This window comes from Stenella coeruleoalba (genome assembly GCF_951394435.1).
Source record: "Stenella coeruleoalba genome assembly, chromosome: 5".
Lineage (NCBI taxonomy): Eukaryota > Metazoa > Chordata > Mammalia > Artiodactyla > Delphinidae > Stenella > Stenella coeruleoalba.
This window is the reverse complement of record NC_137150.1, coordinates 72960141-72983365: the sequence shown is the minus strand read 5'-3', so window position 1 is coordinate 72983365 and position 23225 is coordinate 72960141. Positions and strand designations below refer to the sequence as shown.

Sequence of the window (23225 nt, the reverse complement as noted above, 5' to 3'; positions counted from 1 at the left end):
TACAATTAACTGGTCAAAAGCTTATTTTTAAGTATACAAATTTAATAAAATAACTCTCTGCTTCTAGAAAGTAATAGTATTCCAGTTAATTCCTTGCCTATAGTAAGCACACAGATATGATAAATGGGAGATAAATGAGTAATTATATTGCTTTAACTGAAGAAAAAGTATTTGAGAATGAAGAAAAAAAAACACACTCTAGAGAGACAGATTGAAGAGTACATAATCCCTATAATAAAGTAAATTTATTAAGTCTGCCTCAACTACAACACTGACCAAAAAAAAGTATAACGAACTTCCCTGGTGGTCCCATGGCTAAGACTCCACACTCTCAATGCAGGGGGCCCAGGTTCGATCCCTGGTCAGGGAACTAGATCCCACATGTCGCAACTAAAGATCCTGCAAGCCGCAACTAAAGATCCCGCATGCCGCCACAATGATCCCACATGCCGCAACTAAGACGCGGTACAGCCAAATAAATAAATATTTTTTTTAAAAAAAGGATAACACTGAAAAATAATAAAAGTCCAGAATTCAAAAACAATGGAGAGTCATTTGCTATTGTTTTTAAAAATTCATTTATTCACATTCACACTTTCATTCATTCAGATTCATTCATTTGACAAATATTTGAGGATCTATCATGTTTCAGGTACAGTTATAGATGCTGGATTTATAGCAGTTACCAAAACAAAAAACCCCTGACTTCATGAAGCTTACATTGGGAGAAACCTTATACAAGCAAAAGAAACTGGAAGATGTTGTTAAGAAAGTACTTCTAATATAAATCAAAACTACAATGAGGTACCACCTCACACCAGTCAAAATGGCCACATTAAAAAATCTACAAATCTGGAGAGGGTGTGGAGAAAAGGGAACCCTCCTACACTGTTGGTAGGAAGGTAAACTGGTGCAGCCACTATGGAAGACAGTATGTAGGTTCCTTAAAAAACTAAAAATAGGGCTTCCCTGGTGGCGCAATGGCTGAGAGTCCACCTGCCGATGCAGGGGACGCGGGTTCGTGCCCCAGTCCGGGAAGACCCCACATGCCACGGAGCAGCTAGGCCCATGAGCCACGGCTGCTGAGCATGCGCATCTGGAGCCTGTGCTCCACAATGGGAGAGGCCACAATGGTGAGGGGCCCAAGTACCGCAAAAAAAAAAAAAAAACCACTAAAAATAGAGCTACCATATGATCCAGCAATCCCACTCCCGGGCATATATCCCAATAGAACTATAATTCAAAAAGATATATGAACCCGTATGTTCATAGCAGCACTATTCACAATAGCCAAGACATGGAAACAAGCTAAATGTCCATCAACAGGTGAATGGATAAAGAAGATGTGGTACATATATACAATGGAATACTACTCAGCCATAAAAAAGAACAAAATAATGCCATTTACAGCAACATGGATGCAACTAGAGATTATCATACTAAGTGAAGTAAGTCCGATAGAGAAAGACAAATACCGTATGATACTACTTATATGTGGAATCTAAAATATGACACAAATAACCTAATCTAGGAAACAGGAACAGGCTCACAGACATAGAGAACAGACTTGTGGTTGCCAAGGGGGAGAGCGGGTGAGGGAGGGATGGACTGGGAGTTTAGGATTAACAGATGCAAACTATTATATATAGAATGGATAAACAATAAGGTCCTACTGTATAGCACAGGGAACTGTATTTAATATCCTGTGATAAACCATAATAGAAAAGAATATGAAAAAGGATGTATAAATATGTGTAACTGAATCACTTTGCTGTGCAGCAGAAATTAACACATTATAAATCAACTATCCTTCAATTAAATTTAAAAAAAAAAAGAAATTACTTCTAGAAAGAAGGGCCCCAAAAAAGACACAAATTTCATGCAAAGCAGCAATGTCTGGAGGGAACATAAGAGAATCTTATATAATCTCACTAAGTATACTAGTTATATGAGTCAAGGACGAGAGGTGAGAGTGGGCCATGGGACAAATGATGAACCTTTCCTCTTGGAATTCATTAGGTTGTTCTAAATCAATATTCAAAAGCCATTATAGAGAAACCCAAGAGCAAGTGTGGCTATACCAAATAGAGAGGCATGTGACAGGGTCTATCTGTGATAATGGGAGAACAGTGAGAGAGTAACGTCTCTCCCAGTCCCAAACAGATCAGGAAAGTATGAAAAGAGGATACAGAGGAAAAGATAATTTGCTTGAATAAATATATATGCATAAAGTCAAAAAGGAAATATATTAAAATATGCACAATACTTTCTTATGTAAATGGAAACTACTATTATTTTTCCTTGCTGTTTTTTTCTATAATTTTTGCCTAATTTGAATAAAAATATAAGCTATGTATAGTTTATTTAAAAAAACTTCATCTTATGTATTTTGTTTCTGAATCAGTTCTTTATATTTTAACTAAAATGTTTTTACTTGCATTTATAGCAAGTACTTTTGAAGTTAACAAAGTACTCTTAGTAGGACTAGGTGCATGTGCAATTGAATGGCAATTTTTATATTTTATTTTTATATTTTATAAACTTATTTTATTTTTGGCTGCATTTCCTCTTTGTTGCTGCATGCGGGCTTTCTCTAGTTGCGGCAAGTGGGGGCTACTCTTCGTTGTGGTGCGCAGCCTTCTCACTAAGGTGGCTTCTCTTGTTGCGGAGCACAAGCTCTAGGCACACAGGCTTCAGTAGTTGTGGCTTGCAGGCTCTAGAGTGCAGGCTCAGTAGTTGTGGAGCATGGGCTTAGTTGTACCACAGCATGTGGGATCTTCCTGGACCAGGGCTTGAACCTGCATCTCCTGCACTGGCAGGCGGATTCTTAACCACTGCACCACCAGTGAAGCCCTGAATGGCAATTTTAACAAATAAACATGTATTTCTTATGAAAATAAGGAATATTATGGAAATTGTTCTGATTCTTTCTGTACAATATACTCTAGATTATACCACTCAATAATTTAACAAAAACTTAATGAGGGACAACTGTGTGCCAGACACCCCTCTATACACTGTGAATACACAACAATAAATAAAACAAAATCCCTGTGTTCATGGAACTTACATGCTAATGGGAAAGAAGAAAACCTAAGAAATGTTCCCTTGCCCGGGTCAGATTATTCATCCTAAGTCCCATGCTCACTCAGCTCCAGCTACACTGGTTTCCTGGGCTGTACCAGAAATTTGCCCAAGCTCTTTCCAACACCAGTGCCTATACACTTAACTGTTTTTCTGCTCTTCCCTGAGACCCTTCTATGGTTTACATTCCCTCACTTCTTTCAGGTTTCTACTCAAATCTCATTCTTTCAGAAATATATCCTCATCTTCCTATCTGAATCAGTCCTCTCTCATCACAATTATAAAAGTGTGTGAAACCTATGAAATCAACCTTGCTTTTCATTTGCCTATAAGAGCACATGCACCTTAATGTCCCCAAACAGAATAGTCCTCTGTCCTTCCCTTATTCTATTTTATTCTTTCTCCCAGCAACTACTGTAACCTGAAATTTCTCTGTGTCAAACACATACATACAAAAATATATACATATATATACACTAAATATGTTATATAGGTATTGTTTTTTATTTGCTGGTAGTCTGTTTCTCCCTCTAGATTATAAATTTTTTGATGGCAAAGGACTTTGTATAATTTGTTTACCACAACCTCCCTGTGGCAGAAACTGCTTATAGGTAACAAATATCTATTTTTCCCTACTCCTTAATAGAATCTCCAAAGAAAAAGAAATAAAAGGAATACAAATTGGAAAAGAAGAAGTAAAACTGTCACTGTTTGTAGATGACACGATACTATACGTAGAGAATCCTAAAGATGCCACCAGAAAACTACTAGAGCTAATCAATGAATTTGGTAAAATTGTAGGATACAAAATTAATGCACATAAATCTCTTGCATTCCTACACAGTAACGATGAAAAATCTGAAAGAGAAATTAAAGAAACACTCCCATTTACCATTGCAACAAAAAGAATACCTAGAATAAATCTACCTAGGGAGACAAAAGAACTGTATGCAGAAAACTATCAGACAATGATGAAAGAAATTAAAGATGATACCAACAGATGGAGAGATATACCATGTTCTTGGATTGAAAGAATCAACATTGTGAAAATGACTATACTACCCAAAGCAATCTACAGATTCAATGCAATCCCTATCAAATTACCAATGGCATTTTTTACAGAACTAGGACAAAAACTCTTAAAATTTATATGGAGACAGAAAAGAACCCGATTAACCAAAGCAGTCTTGAGGGAAAAAAACGGAGCTGGAGGAATCAGACTCTCTGACTTCAGACTATACTATAAAGCTACCGTAATCAAGACAATATGGTACGGCACAAAAACAGAAACACAGATCAATGGAACAAAATAGAAAGCCCAGAGATAAACCCACGCACCTATGGTCAACTAATCTATGACAAAGGAGGCAAGGATATACAATGGACAAAAGACAGTCTCTTCAATAAGTGGTGCTAGGAGAACTGGACAGCTACATGTAAAAGAATGAAATTAGAACACTCCCTAACACCATACACAAAAATAAACTCAAAATGGATTAGAGACATAAATGTAAGACCGGACACTATAAAACTCTTAGAGGAAAACATAGGAAGAACACTCTTTGACATAAATCCCAGCAAGATCTTTTTTGATCCACCTCCTAGAGTAATGGAAATAAAAGCAAAAATAAACAAATGGGACCTAATGAAACATGAAAGCTTTTGCACAGCAAAGGAAACCATAAACAAGATGAAAAGACAACCCTCAGAACTGGAGAAAATATTTGCAAATGAATCAACAGACAAAGGATTAATCTCCAAAATATATAAACAGCTCATGCAGCTCAATATTAAAAAAACAAACAAGCCAATGCAAAAATGGGCAGAAGACCTAAATACACATTTCTCCAAAGAAGACAGACAGACGGCCAGAAGCACATGAAAAGCTGCTCAACATCACTAATTGTTGAGAAATGCAAATTTAGAGAAATGCAAATCAAAATTACAATGAGGTATCACCTCACACCAGTTAGAATGGGCATCATCGGAAAATCTACAAAAAACAAATGCTGGAGAGGGTGTGGAGAAAAGGGAACCCTCTTGCACTGTTGGTGGGAATGTAAATTGATACAGCCACTATGGAGAACAGTATGAAGGTTCCTTAAAAAACTAAAAATAGAATTACCATATGATCCAGCAATCCCACTACTGGGCATATACCCAGAGAAAACCACAATTCAAAAAGACACATGCACCCCAATGTTCATTGCAGCACTATTTACAATAGCCAGGTCATGGAAGCAACCTAAATGCCCATCGACAGACGAATGGATAAAGAAGATGTGGTACATATATACAACATAATATTACTCAGCCATAAAAAGGAACAAAACTGGGTCATTTGTTGAGACGTGGAAGGATCTAGAGACTGTCATACAGAGTGAAGTAAGTCAGAAAGAGAAAAACAAATATCGTATATTAACGCATATATTTGGAACCTAGAAAAATGGTACAGATGAACCAGTTTTCAGGGCAGAAAATGAGACACAGATGTAGAGAACAAACGTATGGACACAAAGCAGGGAAAGCGGTGCGGGGGTGTAGGTGGTTGTGTGATGAATTGGGTGATTGGGATTGACATGTATACACTGATGTGTATAAAACTGATGAGTAATAACCTGCTGTATAAAAAAATAAATAAAATTTAAAAATTAAAAAAAAAAATAGAGGGCTTTCCTGGTGGTGCAGTGGCTGAGAGTCCGCCTGCCGATGCAGGGGACACGGGTTCGTGCCCCGGTCCAGGAGGATCCCACATGCCGTGGAGCGGCTGGGCCTGTGAGCCATGGCTGCTGAGCCTGCGGGTCCAGAGCCTGTGCTCCGCAACGGGAGAGGCCACAGCAGTGAGAGGCCCGTGTACCAAAAAAATAAAATAAAATAAAATAGAATCTCCAATTTTCAGCTAAGCATCTTGATTTCCCAGTGTCCTTTGCAAGTAGGTGTGGCCACATTGCTAAGTTCTGTTACCAAGTCCAAGCTTGCTCTGCTCGCCGCACGACAGGCCAATAAATCCAGAGATGAGGTGTTGAGGCAAGGGACTTTATTCAGAAAGCCGGTGGACCATGAGGACGGCAGACTAGTGTCTCAAAAGAACCACCTTATCGTGGTTTGGATGCCAGTTTCTTTTTTTTTTTTTTTTTTTTTTTTTTTTTGCGGTACGCGGGCCTCTCACTGTTGTGGCCTCTCCCGTTGCGGAGCGCAGGCTCAGTGGCCATGGCTCACGGGCCCAGCCGCTCCGCGGCACGTGGGATCTTCCCGAACTGGGGCACGAACCCGCGTCCCCTCCATCGGCAGGCGGACCCTCAACCACTGCGCCACCAGGGAAGCCCCCAGTTTCTTTTATAGAACAGAAAGGGGGAGGAGATGAGGAAGTAAAGTAAAAAGGCCGTTAATTTTTGCAAATATCCCCTGGAATGGCCAGCCTTGGGGAGGGGATGTGTTAATTTCTTCTTTCTTGCAGCCATCCACAGGTGGACAGGGTTAGGATGCTTCCCTGAACAAAGGCACTTTGGTTTAGCTTTCAGACAGAGGGGCACGGTTCCCTGAGGCAGGCCATTATATATAGACAGTATCCTTTTAGTGAGCAAAAGCAGCAGAAAGCAACGAGTAAAGTAAAAGCAACAGATTCAACATGTAGTCAGATTTGGCTCTTCCCTGTTACAATTCTGGTCAATGGAATGTGAGGATGTGTATTACCTCTAGGTTGTGCCTTTAAAGGGAAAAGGTGTACCCTTCTCGGTCACTCCCTTCCTTCATGCTAACTGAAAAGCAAACATGGTAGTAAGCCACCTTGAATCATGTAGACAAGGGCAAGCAAGACCTTGCAGAATAGGACAGAAAAAAACTGCATTCCTAATAACTTCATAGAGCAGAACCATCCTAACAGCATGGACTTCTATCTTGTTTAAGTTAATGTTTGTTTTATTCCTGGTCTCTCTCACACATAGTTAAATCTTTATCCCAATACATATAATCCCCATCCCCTAGAACAAGGCCTTGCAACAGGAGGCCTCACTAAATATTTACTGAATGAACAAGTGAACTAATCAATCTCTCATCTGGTTAGCATAAGCCAGAACCCTTGAACATGGTCTACCTCTAGTTACATTAAGAAATAATAAAGTCTATGAGCTTCCCTGGTGGCACAGTGGTTAAGAATCCACCTGCCAATGCAGGGGACATGGGTTCGAGCCCTGGTCTGGGAAGATCCCACATGCCATGGAGCAACTAAGCCCATGCGCCACAACTACTGAGCCTGCACTCTACAGCCTGTGAGCCACAACTACTGAGCCCGTGTGCCACAACTACTGAAGCCCATGCACCTAGAGCAGTGCTCCACAAGAGAAGCCACTGCACCGCAACAAAGATTAGCCCCTGCGTGCAGCAAGGAAGACCCAACGCAGCCAAAAATAAAATAAATTAAATTAAATTAAAAAAAAAAAGAAAGAAAGAAGGAAGTCTAGTTTCTACACCTATAAAACTGTGGCTCAGATCTATATCTAATTCAAACCTGTGGGTCCTGCCTGAGCAGCCAGACTATTCCTTTAATTTTTAATATTCACCTCTCTAAATTTCAGTGAACTTAATTTTGTATATTACTTCCCTAATTTCTATAAAACTAATGGATATATCATTAGTCATAATGAAATGCCTACTTTTTCTGGGAATGTTTATATCATTTAAAGGCTTGTAAATGATAAAGTTGAGTATTATCAGTGAAAAAAATGAAGACTGTTGAAAACAACATAGGTCACAAAATTCAAAGAAAAAAGGTGACACAACTTAACAAAATGAATCAAACTTCAGATGACAGTATCAAGAAAGATTCACGGGTTTCCCTGGTGGCACAGTGGTTGAGAGTCCACCTGCCAATGCAGGGGACATGGGTTCGTGCCCTGGTGCCGGAAGATCCCACATGCCGCGGAGCGGCTGGGCCCATAAGCTATGGCCATGGAGCCTGTGCTCCGCAAAGGGAGAGGCCACAGCAGTGAGAGGCCCGCGTACCGCAAAAAAAAAAAAAAAGATTCACATTTTCCCTTAATAACAAGCAGCAGAGTAACTGCTTTTTATGAGCCCAAAGTGACAAAATTAAATCAAGCTCAGAGTTATTTAGTTAAGCCCCAGAGCAACACAGAAGCTAATGAAAATAGAAAGCACATCAAAACAAACTCAGTTCCTTTTTGTCTTACATATTGTGCTATTCTGTCAATGGTTATATTATCACCAGAACAGTAGAAAGGATAGGCAGTTACCATGTTAAAGATCATGAACGAAAGATGAAGAAAACTGAGGAGACATCTAACCTGACATCTTTGAGCTGATAAATGAACACCAGACTCCCTGAACTTTATTTACACAACAAAAAGAAACACATTTAATCAAATCTCCATCATCTGGATTTTGTTACACGTGGCCAAACACTTTCAGAAATTACAGAAATTACAGAAATTCAGAAATTACAATTCAGAAAATTAAAGAATTCAGAAGGAAAAAGCTTACAGTTAAATTTCTTAACCTAAATATTTCATTTAGGCTAGCTTAAGAGTATGTCTAAGGACAAAATTTTTTTTAAAAAACAATCAAAATTCACTTCTAAATATGTAGCTACTAACGTCATTTTTACAGTTATTGTTTGGCCTACTTTATCCTAACAGAAAAGACTTACCTGAAATTTCAGTGCTTTACATCTACAGAAATGCTCTTCTGATTCAAAAGAGAGTTAACATGATAGTCAACACACAAAAGCAAGTTGTTTGAACACTTCAACAGAAGAATATTTAAAATCCTAACTAAACGCATTCATTTACCAAATACCGTGTTCCTATTAAATGCTAGAGACTGGGTCCCACGGATCACCAAAATAAAAAGAAACATGGTTCCCCTGCCCTCAGTAAGCTTATAATTTAGCAGACAATCATATAAACCTGCTCCGGAAAGTTTTCCTTTGGCTTCAGCTAAATTAAAACAAGAACTAAGGGAGAACATACTCCGCAACCATAGGGATATTCTTTTAAAACACACTATGATCCTCATAAAAATATGGGTAAAAGATACCTACAAACAACTCACAAATGGCCAAAACACACAAACACACACACACACACACACACACAATATTCTCAGCAGTAAGTAGTAATTAAAAATATATAAACTTTTAAGAAATATAAATCAATGTAACCTTCTAGGTATTTCATACTTACTATGACGCCAATTCTCTATATGCTGAAAACTTTTTTTTGCTCTTAGAAAGAAAAACTCCACTAAAAATGCAAGAAGATTCATAGCTCAGGCTTAGAATCTCCAACAACTTACTGTTTCAAAGCTGCCTTTATGCATCAAATCAATGGGTGGCCGGAAGAGATCTGCAAGGGTAGTTAGTTTCTTATCTATTGCTCCTCCATTTCTTAATTCCTGTTCTTGCCGAACTGCAACACAGGAGGATGAGAAAGTTTCAATTAGCCATAAAATAAGTCATGAATCTTGCATTTTAAAAAAAATGTATCAGTTGCAAGAACTAACGAACAATGTGCTTGACCTCAAATGCAAATGCAAAGATCTAAGGCTGACTCTGAAAAAAAATACAAAGCCAGGTGGGGCGGGAGTCTTAAGACGTGGTGCTCTCTATCCAAAGATAAGGATAAAAATGGAAATTATGTAAGAGTCACTTATTCAAAATATTTCCTTCACATACTCAAAACTAACTTTAGCACAGGAGAAAACTTTCATCTTCATTTATCTATTTCTGAAACTCATCCTAATTTATCTAGCTACATTCTAGTTGTTTCTAGCTACATTCCCAATCTTGAAAGATTATGGCAGTGAGACAGAATGACTACTGCTGTCATCTTCTCCTGGAAGGGCACAGGATTCCCTGGATGACCTGAGTCAGTCTGGATTCCACATCAACTCTCAAGTTACAAGACCTATCTGTGCTTCAATGAGCTCATTATAAATTATTACAAAATCAAATATGGTTCAAGAGTTTCTCATATATTCTCTAAACATAACTGTCTTTTCTCTAGGATTCCATTGCTAAATCAGTACTAATTCCACTAAAAGGAGAAGGCCAAGACTCATTCTTATTCAACAGAAAGATATAAACCTATTCCAAACAACTGTTGCCACAATGTTAATAGTGGCTGCTTTGGGTAGTATGGCCTTTTCTTCTTCTATTTTCCAATCCCTATAATAACCATTTTCATTGTGGTCATTCCTTTAACTGACATATATCAGGATCCTGAGGAAAATCAGTTTTTTATTTTATTATAGTCAGCATTTAAGTGCTCATTCAGAAACAGATTAAGTTTGTAAATTACCATATTTCTCACATTATATCCATCTCCCTTATTCTTCTATAACCAAGTAGGTTAGAATCTGGAACAATTCAGCTCAAGGGGGAGTTAATAACAATCACAGACTGAATTCATAATTTAGTTTTTAAATAAGATGAATTCTCAAAGTTACTAGGCCTAATATTAATCATCTTCTTAAGAAAAAAACTTATATAAAACAAACTAGGATCTTGACCTGAAGGGGAGTGTGTGGGTGCTTTTCCACCTTGTGGTTTTAATCTGTGGGAGAGGAGACAGGGGAGAAAGACAATGAGAGAGGGAGAGGGAGGGAAAAAGAGATGATAAACTGGTTCATAGATACTTACTAGTTTCAGTTTGGAAATCCCGGAAACCATCAAATATTGAACGTGCAGGCCGTCGTCTTTTAGGAGCTATAGGAGGAAAAAATAGAATTGATACAAAAAGTTAAACATTAATTTTGTAACAATTCTAAAAATGTCCTTATCTATAGCAATTTCTTATTTTAAGACACTCAGATTCATAATGGTGCCCTCCTTCAAAATATAAAATACTTCAAAAACCTTCAAGGCATTCATATATAATTAACCATCTTGAGCCCAATCATATTTTACAAAAAAGAAAATTAAGGCCCAGTTAAAAAACTTGGCCAAACTTGTGTAAAAAGATAGGAAGAAAGATTTTGAGGATGACTTCCCATGGCGATGAAGCTACATACATGCTGCAAATACATAATTCAGGTTAGCCTAAATGATCTGCCTACCCTTTAGTATAATACTTGAGTAAGTTCTAAACCATAATATTTAAGAACTACCTCTTAGTAAGTGGATACACATGCAGAATTATAAACACCAAAAAACTGTAATTTCGGAAGAAAAATTTTTCCTACAGTGAACAGAAAAATGAACAGAACCAACGTCCTTTGATACCCTTGTATAGCGTCTATTACCCAGTCCTTAAGTATTGTACAGATAAAGCTGAAAAAGCAATCATCAACACGTTATCTTCCTGTATGTTCTTAAACACAAAAATTTTACCAGGTCTTAAATGGGAAAAGAATCTGAAAAAGAATAGATATATGTATATGTATAGCTGAATTACTTTGCTGTACACCTGAAACTAACACAACATTGTAAACCAACTATACTCCAATAAAAAAAAAAAGTTATCAGGTCATTTATATACATCACAGTAAATAAGGAAATTTAATGATTCTTTCAATATGGGTAACAGTTATTCAGTTGGTTTATGGCAAGCCCCACGAGCACTGCCAGCATGTAACCAGAACAGTGCTACACATTAACAGATGATGATTACATAGTAAAATTAGACAGAAACTATAAAAGTCTCCCATCCCATGTCAAAGCATCTTTCCCAACAGCCTGTGTTTGCCATTATATAGGGTAATTCTTTTAATCTAAGAACTACTGAGTTAAAAAACAAAATAACAAAAGAATGCAGAACCACATGTTAAAAAAATCCCACATTTGCTTAAAGCATTATCAGGTCAGTATATCATTTATGCACATATGTGTATCAGTATTTATATTAAAGAATCACAATATTATCTCTAGGAAAAGGAAATTTGGTAAAAATCAGAGACTTCCATATTTTAGCTTTGTACTGAATTTCAAAATTTAAGCTGAATTTTACATATAAATTGTTTTATTTAAATAAATTATTATATAAATTATTAATTTTAAATTTTATTATTTAAACTTATAAAATTTAAATACTGCATTATTTTTCCTCCCTCCCTTTATAAACACGAAGCAAGAAATGTTATTCTTTTCAATCTTGGAACTATTTTTAATCAAGAGTTCCCATCTTAAATGTACATGTTTCTAGCAGCAATAATATTAACTGCTCAAATAATGCTTTCTTAAAACTCATTACCAGATATTACTTAACCATAACAATTAAGAAAGTAAGGTTATCTTAGGATAAGGCATAAAACAGCTGCCTAAGAAAGCATATTATTATTGGGGAGGTAGTACATAGTATATAAAAGGTACTTTTCTTCTACTTTTAAACTGCCAAAGGCAGGCCGGTCAATATTCTACATTCTTCTCTCTCTCTCTCTCTCTCTCTCACTCCCTGCCCCCACCCCACCCCCCAATTTAGCCTTTCTCTATTATACACTTGATCTCCTGGAGATTCATACTAGCTCCTCTTATTGCTAGCTTTCCAACCACTCTCTTTTATTTCTTGGGCTCATCACCTGCTCCCATTTGTTTCCCCCTTATATATCCTAAGTCTAACCAAGAATTTCTCCTCAAGCCACAACACCTCTAGCTCTAGGATCATTATTACTCCTGCCTGCCTCTTCAATATGTGGTTTCCTCACTCTTCCAAACCATACGCTATAAGTAAACATCAGTCCTCTGTACTCTCACTCCACTGTCCACATAATAGGAGTGCTGCTCACTGAGGTCAAAGAGACTAAGCTACAAAGAGCTAAAAGAGATTCAAAAAGGAGCTTCATAGTCAGAATAGGGGAGGAACAGAGAACAAAATTTAATGAGCAGAGCGACACTGTTTCACATTTTCACAAATCTCTGTTAATAACTGGTATAAGAGAAGACACCTGAATTTTTAGATCTGCTTCTGCATTCAATCTGCTGCTATTCCTTTAGTTCATGTATATGAAGAAAATTAAAATTCAATTTCACACAGACATGTAGTTGTAAAAGGGAAGAGTATTTTAATAGTGTTTTAAGATAATTGTGAACATTCTCCCCTGCTACTACACCAAAGCTCAACCAGTGGTAATTTCTTAAAGGTTGGCTGCAACATGGAATCTGAAATCTTATCAATGAACTTTTCATATTCTGCTCCATTAAAATCCATTAGTCTTATGTGCTACGCAGGCTCTGTGATGGCCCCCGATTATCCCTATCTCCCAGGATTCATAACCTGTGTGTGAACATCTTGAGTATGGGCAGGATCAAATAGAATGTGGCAGAGGTGATGGGAGGTCACTTCCAACAGTTAGGTTACAAAAAGATAGTGGATGGAGCTCTAGTGGTGCAATCTGTTAGCGCACAGTACTTATACAAAAAGATGGTGGCTTCCATCCATCTTGGGCTGCCCTCTCTGGCTCTCTCATTTGCTCTGCAGTAAGGAACTGATGTCTCCAGCCAACCAGCAGCCACGTGAGTAAACTTAGATCTTCCTCTAGTCATGCTCTGAGATGATTGTAGCCCTGGCTGACACCTTGATTATACCCTGTGAGAGACCCTAAACAGAGGCACCCAACTAAGCCACACCTGGATTCCTGACCCACAGAAATGGTGATATAACAAATGTTTGTTTCAGGAAGCTAAATTTTGAAGCGATTTGTTAAACAGCAATAGATATCTAACCTATATTGCATATATAGATACTTACATATAGATCCGAATAGATCTTTCACCCATGCACAATTTTGTAATATTCTGCTTTGGTCATTTGAAAATACTTGTTCACTGAGTTATGCAAATATTCCAAATACTGACCATTTCATCATATGATATTAAAAAAAAAATCACCATCTGTTAATGTCACTGCTAACCTCATCAGAAAGCCTTTAAGTACTGGGAAGCTATCAAGCTCACAATCATGCCCATAAACTTTCTAAAATTCTAAGCTCTGCCTGAAAGCCTTTTTTTCTTTTCTTAAATCACTGGCAACAAATAACGTCAGTTGTTTGCCTTGAAGCAGTTAACAGGCTTCGTTCACATTCAAGAAAATGTCTGCCAAATGTTTAAGTCTAAATAACTATAGTTTGTCAGTAATCTTTCAAGGAAAATAATGTTCCATAAAAAAAGCAGCTAGTTTTGCTTTCAACTCAAACAACTGTACAAGTGTTTCACCTTAAAGTAACCAGAGTACTTCAGTATGCAGAAGTGCTTTATGCACACATCCTATTTCATCAAACAGAATAGTTTAAAAATGTGGATCAAGATCAAATGAAATTAATTTTTATTGCTTTGGCTTTTTTTTTTTTTAAACTGCAAGTGTGTGTCAGTGAAGAATTCAACAAATAGTAGCAGTTTGGTGCCACTGTCCTGATTCAATTAAGATGCAGCAGTATGACCCATCACTGCTTCTGAATTATCAGCCCAAATGTCAACACAGTGAAAAAGGCAAATAACTTGTTAGTATTATTATGAAAACAGTTTTGATCTTACAGACCCACTGAAAGGGCATCAGGGACTCCCTGACCACACTTTGAGAATCACACTTTAAATCAATACTATCCCTGGGACTTCCCTGGTGGTCCAGTGGTTAAGACTCCACTCTCCCAATGCAGGGGACCTGGGTTCGATCCCTGGTCAGGGAACTAAGATCCCACATACCACTACTAGAGAGCCCGCATGCCACAACTACTAAGCCCGCATGCTCTAGAGCCTGCACGCCACACGAAGACCCAGCGCAGCCAAAATTAATTAATTAATTAATTTTTTAAAAATCGATACTATCCCAAAGAAGAAAATAGTTCTCCAAAAACCTTTTCAAAGTTACAATAAGGTCTAATAATGAAAGTTAGGAATGACTCCCTAACTGTATAAAGTCATTCTCACCCCCCTCACCAAACCAGATGTAGAAGGAAGAAAGTGGAGTTTCAAATGGGAACTCTTTTGCCTCTGTTAAACAGTAAAATAGCACAGAATCCATTTGCTGTAGTCTTCCCCACTCAAAGATCTTGCCTTTATTCCTTGCAATAAAAGAAAGAAAAAGCTTCCAAGGGCATTCCTCAGCTCCAAAATCTATAACATTTATATGAAAAAAAAAAAACATGAACAATGCTTTACTACCTCTGGTATATTAAAGGCACAATGACTAGCTAAATTGAACAGTTCAGAAAGCACACATCATATTTCAATATTTAGACCTTATTGTTTTCTTCCTCCCATCTTTATTTCTGAAACTGGAAAGTATATTCTTTATTCCTTTCTACAGTAAACTCCAAAGCTCCCAAGTTAAAAATCAATCTTATAACTCTCAACTAAGTTGCTTTTTCAAATCAAAAGATATGGTTTATGTAATTTTCTTCATCCTTTTCTTACAATTTATTTCTTCTTTATTTTAGTTTACCTACGAAACTTTTTATAGGCCTATTTCTCTGCACTGCTGTTCTCAATATATACAATATACATTTCTATGTCTCTGTCTACCCAACCAAATCATAACTTCATCTGCTGGGGGGTTTTTTTGTTTTTTAAATTTTTTTTTTTGCCCATGCCGCATGACATGCGGGATCTTAGTTCCCCAGCCAGGGATTGAACCCCTGCCCATTGCACTGGAAACGCAGAGTCTTAACCACTGGACCGCCAGGGAAGTCCCCTATCTTCTGTTTTTGTTTGTTTTTTTTTTTGCGGTACGTGGGCCTCTCACTGTGGTGGCCTCTCCCGTTGCGGAGCACAGGCTCTGACGTGCAGGCTCAGCGGCCATGGCTCACGGGCCCAGCCGCTCCGCGGCATGTGGGATTTTCCCGGACCGGGGCAGGAACCCATGTCCCCTGCATCGACAGGAGGACTCTCAACCACTGCACCACCAGGGAAGCCCTCTTCTGTTATTTAATATACCTATTAATGCCTAAAATATCTGGCTCACAAAAGGTAAATAAGTGCTTATTAAAATAAAACTATAAATTTTCTTTAAATTTGATTAAATGTTCCATTTTCTACTATCTTCTCTATGCACCCCAGATTGATATCACAATTTTTTGCATGGATTAGGGATTACGTCCTCCTTTTTTCAATACAAGAACAGCACTTCTAGAAATTAAAAAAGAGTGAAGGTACAGCATATCAAGACAGTAAGGATATGGCAGTCAAGTGGGTACCCAAAAAACAAAATATAATCATAGTCTTTTATCTAATGATAGATTTGTTTCCATTTTAAGGCAGCAGTTCTTTTTGCTTATTTTCCTCCTTTTGGCATTCTGCAACAACTATCAACTTTTTAATCTGGCTCACTCCTCGGAAAGAGCCAATTGTGCAACTTTCCTGAGGGGAGTACAGAATTACAAGATAAGAATCAACTCTACTTGAAGTAACAATCTCTGAGCAAGCCTTCATATCTTTTGATAGCTTCACTAAAATCCCGAAGACAACAATAAAGTCAAATAAAGCTAAGGAAAAAAGGTAAACTTACCACCAAACAAAGGTTCTGGTTCCACCAATATTTCCTGCTTTTGAGGAATTGGGGCACGGACTTCCTCTCTATTAAAAAAAAAAAAAAAAGTGGGAAAATATCCAAATGAAAACTGTTTTCTGCTACCTATTCTTACCGTAACTATTGTGAACACATTCAAATTAACAAATAAAATGAACAACAGATTTAGTGACTTTTAGGAACCACATTAAATTATGATAAATGACTGTCAGATGATTTCCATATAGAGATGAACTGGAATAAAGTACCTGGCATAGATAGTGCAAATGGGTTTATAAAGAAAGAGAACAAACAGAAAAATAAAAAATATTTCTCCTCTCCTCTAAGTTCCCTGCCCTAAATTCTTTAGAAAAAAAAGGAGATAGGAAATTTACAAACACACACACACACACACACACACACACACACACACACACAATTCAGGCAAAAAATTAATGGAAAATATGAGCTTAATAAAAACAATATTACATCAACACTACATCAAATAATAGATAATTAAATCACAGATATATTAAAATAAGCTTAAACAGGCAATTAATTTTATGCTAGTTATGAAGCTGGCTAACAAAGGTAGTACCCTTGAATTATTTATTAAATAGACACTAACATATATAAAACAGAAAAAATACTCTTTTAAAAGCCTAAAAACTCTTCAAAGTTTACCTCCAGAGGGTTTACTAATAATCCATCTCTTCCAGTGAACAATTCTCATTTAAAATATGCTGTAAAAATGGTGTATATCCCTTTATAAATCAGTTTAATTATTTTAGTTTTAACTCAAATACGAAATTCTGCTGATTAATGCTCATAGCAAGTAAGAGTAAGTTTCAAATTTAATATGCTCCCCTTATAATAAATATTAATTTATGTTAGGCCTAATGTTTTTCATTCAGGTGTTTCTAATAGTAATAACTGAGCTTAAGGCCCTGTTTTTGACACCTGAAAGTTGAAACTTCAAAACATACTTTATTTAATACAGTATCAATACTAATTTGTCAACAAAAACTAACATCCTGTAATCAAAGAACAACTAGTTAAACAAAGAAAGCTACAATAAGCCAAATGAGTGAAGGATAAAGGATAATTCAAAATTATGTTAAGCACTCTTTCCTACTGGATTTCAGTCACTGCTCACACACAGAACTGCAATACTCTAAAGAAACAGACAATGTGTCTCTAAGAGGAAGCTCTATTAAATCTCTTTCACCAAAGAGAAACAGGCCATTATCTTAGCAAAACTAAAAACTTCAAACACATCTTTTACCTGAATAGATCTTTCCATTATTGGTATAATTCACCTTACTGTGTGTGTGTGTGTGTGTGTGTGTGTGTGTACAAAGTTATCTCAATCTAAGGCAATTTAATTACTCAAAAAACAAGCCTTAATCTGATGAAATACATCAATTAGGGTGATGGCTTAATTAGTAGTCCCTATACAGAAAGACTTGATTACTACATATTTGAGGTTATCTATTCCAAGACTGCTAGCTACCCAGCAAAATGGAATAATGGAACAGAAGGTGAACTATAAAGAAAGAAAATTTTAGTTTAGGAAGTAGGTGCCACTATCAAATGTTAATCAATTAGTAATACAAATAATCTAAGTAAAATTATAATGTAATTCAGCAGGAAAAGACATTCATTAATCAAAACTATTTTTAAGTACAATTAAGAAAACATGTTTTAAACAGTGAGGACTGATATGTCCCCAGAAATCAGCTATGAATATCTGTTATTCAAGTGAATGTAAACTAAATCATGTTTTCATATTAATTTCCATTAAAGATTTGAGTTATGTTGGTGGAGAATGGGCTATCAAACTTGAAATACACAGCCAACATCGATAGGAGAAAACTTATATAACCTCTAGAGTTCACACTTTGTGGGGAAACAATATTACTCTAGAATCTGGAACTAGATAAAAAAAAAAAAGAGGCAATCATGTCCTGAATGTTTATTTAGCTTTTTAAATCTAATTTAGTAAAAATAAAATCCATGTTTTTGCCTATTCCTATTTAAGGGGATTCTTCTTTTTTAGTATCTCATGTTGTAAACACTGAAGAGTTATAAATGGCTATGAGTATTAAAATCTTATTTAAGGATCTTTGAAATTTTGACTCAAAAATCAGTGTTTTTCATTTGAGTAAAATTCATCTCTAATATTTTCCAAAGACTACTGGAATTTTGCTTAACAGATATTCATTTCAAACTCTCACTGGTATCAAATGTAAAGGGCAGTAAACACCAAATGTATTTATCATCTGTTACTATGCTCTATATATTACTGTTCTATATGCTGAAGGTGCCTCTAAAGATTAGCAACACGTAGCTATTTAGGGCATAAATTTTCTTCAAAAATTTTTTCATGACAACTCAAAACTTTCCTGGGACAATGTAGGAAAATCCAGAATTGAGAAATCTGAGCTTTATTGGGCTTTCCTTCCATATCTGCTACTTAATTGCTGTATAGCTTGGGGAAATGGCTATCCTTCTGCTTCCTCTGTAAAATGTGGATAATAATGCCACCCTATAGGGTTCTTCTGAGGATTAAATAACGGACTTGACAGTGCTGTAGAGAACTTAAAGCATATAAGTATAAAAATTTTCACCTGACACTTTCAGATACTTTCAACTTTTAATTTGTTCAAAACAGAGAATTAACCTAACATGTAAAAATGTAACTGCTCAATTTTGGCAGGGGGTAGCTCCCAATAATAAATAATAAATTCATACTCTGTGTGTGGTCTGACAGTGGAGACACTTGCTGAACTGGTACTTGGCTCTTCAGCGATTCCTCCACCATCCAAAAACATAGTGACTGCCATCTCCAGATTATTGTTGCAGGCTTCAAGCATATGTTTCCCTACACTTTCACTTGCACCTGAAATAGTATAAAAACAAGAAAAAAGTTTAAAAAAAGACACCTTCTTACATTCAGTTCACATTAGAATACAGAATTCCCAAGCAAACAGTACTTTTCCCTCTCTAGAATGAATGATTTTTAAAACAAAAACTGTTTACTTCTATGCTTGTTGGCTGACTACTGTGAAATATACAGAGCTAGAAAAGAAAGCAGCAGCATTAAAAATAGTAGTCTTCCTTCATAATAAAACAAAAACTAAATAAAGCATTATTTGCCATTTCTTTATATGGGCCGACTATATATTTGTTAATAAACTAAAAAAGAAAATGAAAGACTATGCTCTAGAAAGTTAGAAATATTTTGTTAGAAAGAATGCATTCAGTTACCAATTTCTACTTCTATAAGAAAGGAAACACTTTAATAACAACGGGAGAGAAGGGAGATGGGACTTTTTGTCAAAGATATAACTAAGTCAAAATTTGGTAAGAAATGTCAATCTTCATCATTTAAAACTGGCCCTATCATACACTCACTTGTACAGTAAAGCAAGCATAATCTGTTTGATGCAATGTAAACTGGTAAAGCCCTTTAACAAATCAATTTTATAACATGTATCAAGAAACATAATGCCTGTTACTTTTTTGACCCAATAATTTGGGCATGTGGTCTAAATAAATCTACATAAATCTATATAAAGTCTAAATAAATCTACATAAATCTAGTCTAAATAAACCTATATAAAACACATGCATAAACATATCTATACACATGTCCAGTATAGCTTCAGTTAAAATTGAAAAATTATAGATAACATAAATGTCTAATAGTAGTAGAGTCTAAATTGTAAATCTATTTGGTGGGACATTTTGTGGGCATTAAAAAGCATCTCAGGGGCTTCCCTGGTGGCACTGTGGTTGAGAGTCTGCCTGCCAATGCAGGGGACACAGGTTCGTGCCCCCGTCCGGGAAGATCCCACATGCTGCGGAGCGGCTGGGCCCGTGAGCCATGGCCGCTGAGCCTGCGCGTCCGGAGTCTGTGCTCTGCAACGGGAGAGGCCACAACACTGAGAGGCCCGCGTACCGCCAAAAAAAAAAAAAAAAAAAAAAAAAAAGCATCTCAGGTCACAAGAAACTATATTCAATATCCTGTAATAAACCACAATGAAAAAGAAAAAATAAATAAAAAGGGAAAAAAAAAAACCATCTTGGGCTTTCCACTTGGGATGACCTTCCTTCTGCCTCAACTGTGTCCCTTAAGAGTCTCCTGCAGTGAAGGCTGTGGGTGTGGGTGTGGTTTTTTGTTTGTTTTTTTGGTCTGACAATGCCTTTGTTTTGCTATTGTTCCTGAAAGACAGTTTCACCACTGGATATTCGTTTCTAAGGCTGACAGCTATTTTCTCTCAGTACATTGAAGACAGCATTCCAGTGTCTTCTGTTGTTGCTTCTGAGAAGTAAGTTGCCAGACTAAAGAAAAACATTTTTATACCAATCTGTTGTTTCTCTCTAGTTGCTTTTAAGATCTTCTCTGCCTTTGGTCTTCTGCAGTTTTACTCTATTTCCTGGGGCTAATTTTATTTATCCTCCTTGGGATTCACTGGACTTCCACCATAAGGACTGTTTTCATTTATCAGTTCTGAAAAATTCTCAGACATTTCTATTTAAAAATTACCACACAAGCTTTAAATGATACATTAAACAAGATGGACTTAATTGATATTTATAGGACATTCCACCCAAAAACAACAGCATACACTGTCTTCTCAAGTGCTCATGGAACATTCTCCAGGATAGATCTTATCCTGGGTCACAATTCAAGCCTTGGTAAATTTAAGAAAATTGAAATCGTATCAAGTATCTTTTCCAACCATAATGCTATGAGACTAGATATCAATTACAGGAAAAAAATCTGTGAAAATTACAAACACATGGAGGCTAAACAGTACACTATTAAATAACCAAGAGATCAATGAGGAAATCAAAAAATACCTAGAAACAAATGACAATGAAAATACAATGACCCAAAACCTATGGGATGCAGCAAAAGCAGTTCTAAGAGGAAGTTTATAGCAATACAATCTTACCTCAAGACACAAGAAACATCTCAGATAAACAACCTAAACTTACACCTAAAGCAATTAGAGTAAAGAAGAACAAAAAACCCCCTAAGTTAGCAGAAGAAAAGAAATCATAAAGATCAGATCAGAAATAAAAGAAAAAGAAATGAAGGAAACAACAGCTAAGATTAATAAAACTAAAAGCTGGTTCTTTGCAAAGATAAACAAAATTGATAAACCACTAGCCAGACTCATCAAGAAAAAAAGGGAGAAGACTCAAATCACTAGAATTAGAAATGAAAAAGGAGAAGTGACAACTGACATGGCAGAAATATAAAAGACCATGAGAGATTACTACAAGCAACTATATGCCAATGAAATGGACAAATTCTTAGAAAAGCACAACCTTCCGAGACTGGACCAGGAAGAAATAGAAAATATAAACAGACCAATCACAAGCACTGAAATTGAAACTGTGATTACAAATCTTCCAACAAACAAAAGTCCAGGACCAGATGGATTCACAGGCAAATTCTATCAAACATTTAGAGAAGAGCTAACACCTGTCCTTCTCAAACTCTTCCAAAATATAGCACAGGGAGGAACACTCCCAAACTCATTCTATGAGGCCACCGTCACCCTGATACCAAAACCAGATGAAGAGGTCACAGAAAACTACAGATCAATATCACTGATGAACACACATGCAAAAATCCTCAACAAAATACTAGCAAACAGAATCCAACAGCACATTAAAAGGATCATACACCATGATTAAATGGGGTTTATCCCAGGAATACAAGGATCCTTCAATATATGCAAATCAATCAATGTGATAAACCATATTAACAAATTGAAGGAGAAAAACCATATACTCAACTCAATAGATACAGAAAAAGCTTTCAACAAAATTCAACACCCATTTATGATAAAAATCCTGCAGAAAGTAGGCATAGAGGGAACTTACCTCAACATAATAAAGGCCATATATGACAAACCCACAGCCAACATCGTTCTCAATGGTGAAAAACTGAAACCATTTCCACTAAGATCAGGAACAAGACAAGGCTGCCCACTCTAACCACTATTATTCAATACAGTTTTGGAAGTTTTAGCCATAGCAATCAGAGAAGAAAAAGAAATAAAAGGAATCCAAATCAGAAAAGAAGAAGTAAAACTGTCACTGTTTGCAGATGACATGATACTATACAGAGAATCCCAAAGCTGCTACCAGAAAACTACTAGAGCTAACCAGTGAATTTGGTAAAGTAGCAGGATATAAAGTTAATGCACAGAAATCTCTAGCATTCCTATACACTAATGATGAAAAATCTGAAAGAGAAATTAAGGAAACACTCCCATTTACCACTGGAACAAAAAGAATAAAATACCTAAGAATAAACCTAACTAAGGAGACAAAAGACCTGTATGCAGAAAACTATAAGACACTGAGGAAAGAAATTAAAGATGATACAAACAGATGGAGAGATATACCATGTTCTTAGATTGGAAGAATCAACACTGTGAAAATGACTATACTACCGAAAGCAATCTACAGATTCAATGCAATCCCTATCAAACTACCAATGGCATTTTTCAAAGAACTAGAACAAAAAAATTTCACAGTTTGTATGGAAACACAAAAGACTCCAAATAGCCAAAGCAATCTTGAGAAAGAAAAACGGAGCTAGAGGAATCAGGCTCCCTGCCTTCAAACTATACTACAAAGCTACCGTAATCAAGATAGTATGGTACT

General features: G+C 36.5%; 1 protein-coding gene across 3 annotated transcripts in view; it reads right to left on the bottom strand.

The window, feature by feature from the left end:
• UBXN7 (UBX domain protein 7) overlaps positions 1–23225 on the bottom strand; it is a 68404-nt gene that overhangs the window by 28620 nt on the left and 16559 nt on the right. For all 3 annotated transcript variants that reach the window (XM_079923098.1, XM_079923100.1, XM_079923099.1), the window contains 4 exons: positions 19287–19434; positions 16533–16600; positions 10739–10804; positions 9394–9506 (listed from right to left, as the gene is read on the bottom strand). In XM_079923098.1, coding sequence (XP_079779224.1) covers positions 9394–9506; positions 10739–10804; positions 16533–16600; positions 19287–19434 — 395 coding nt within the window. The remainder of the gene's footprint in view (positions 1–9393; positions 9507–10738; positions 10805–16532; positions 16601–19286; positions 19435–23225) is intronic.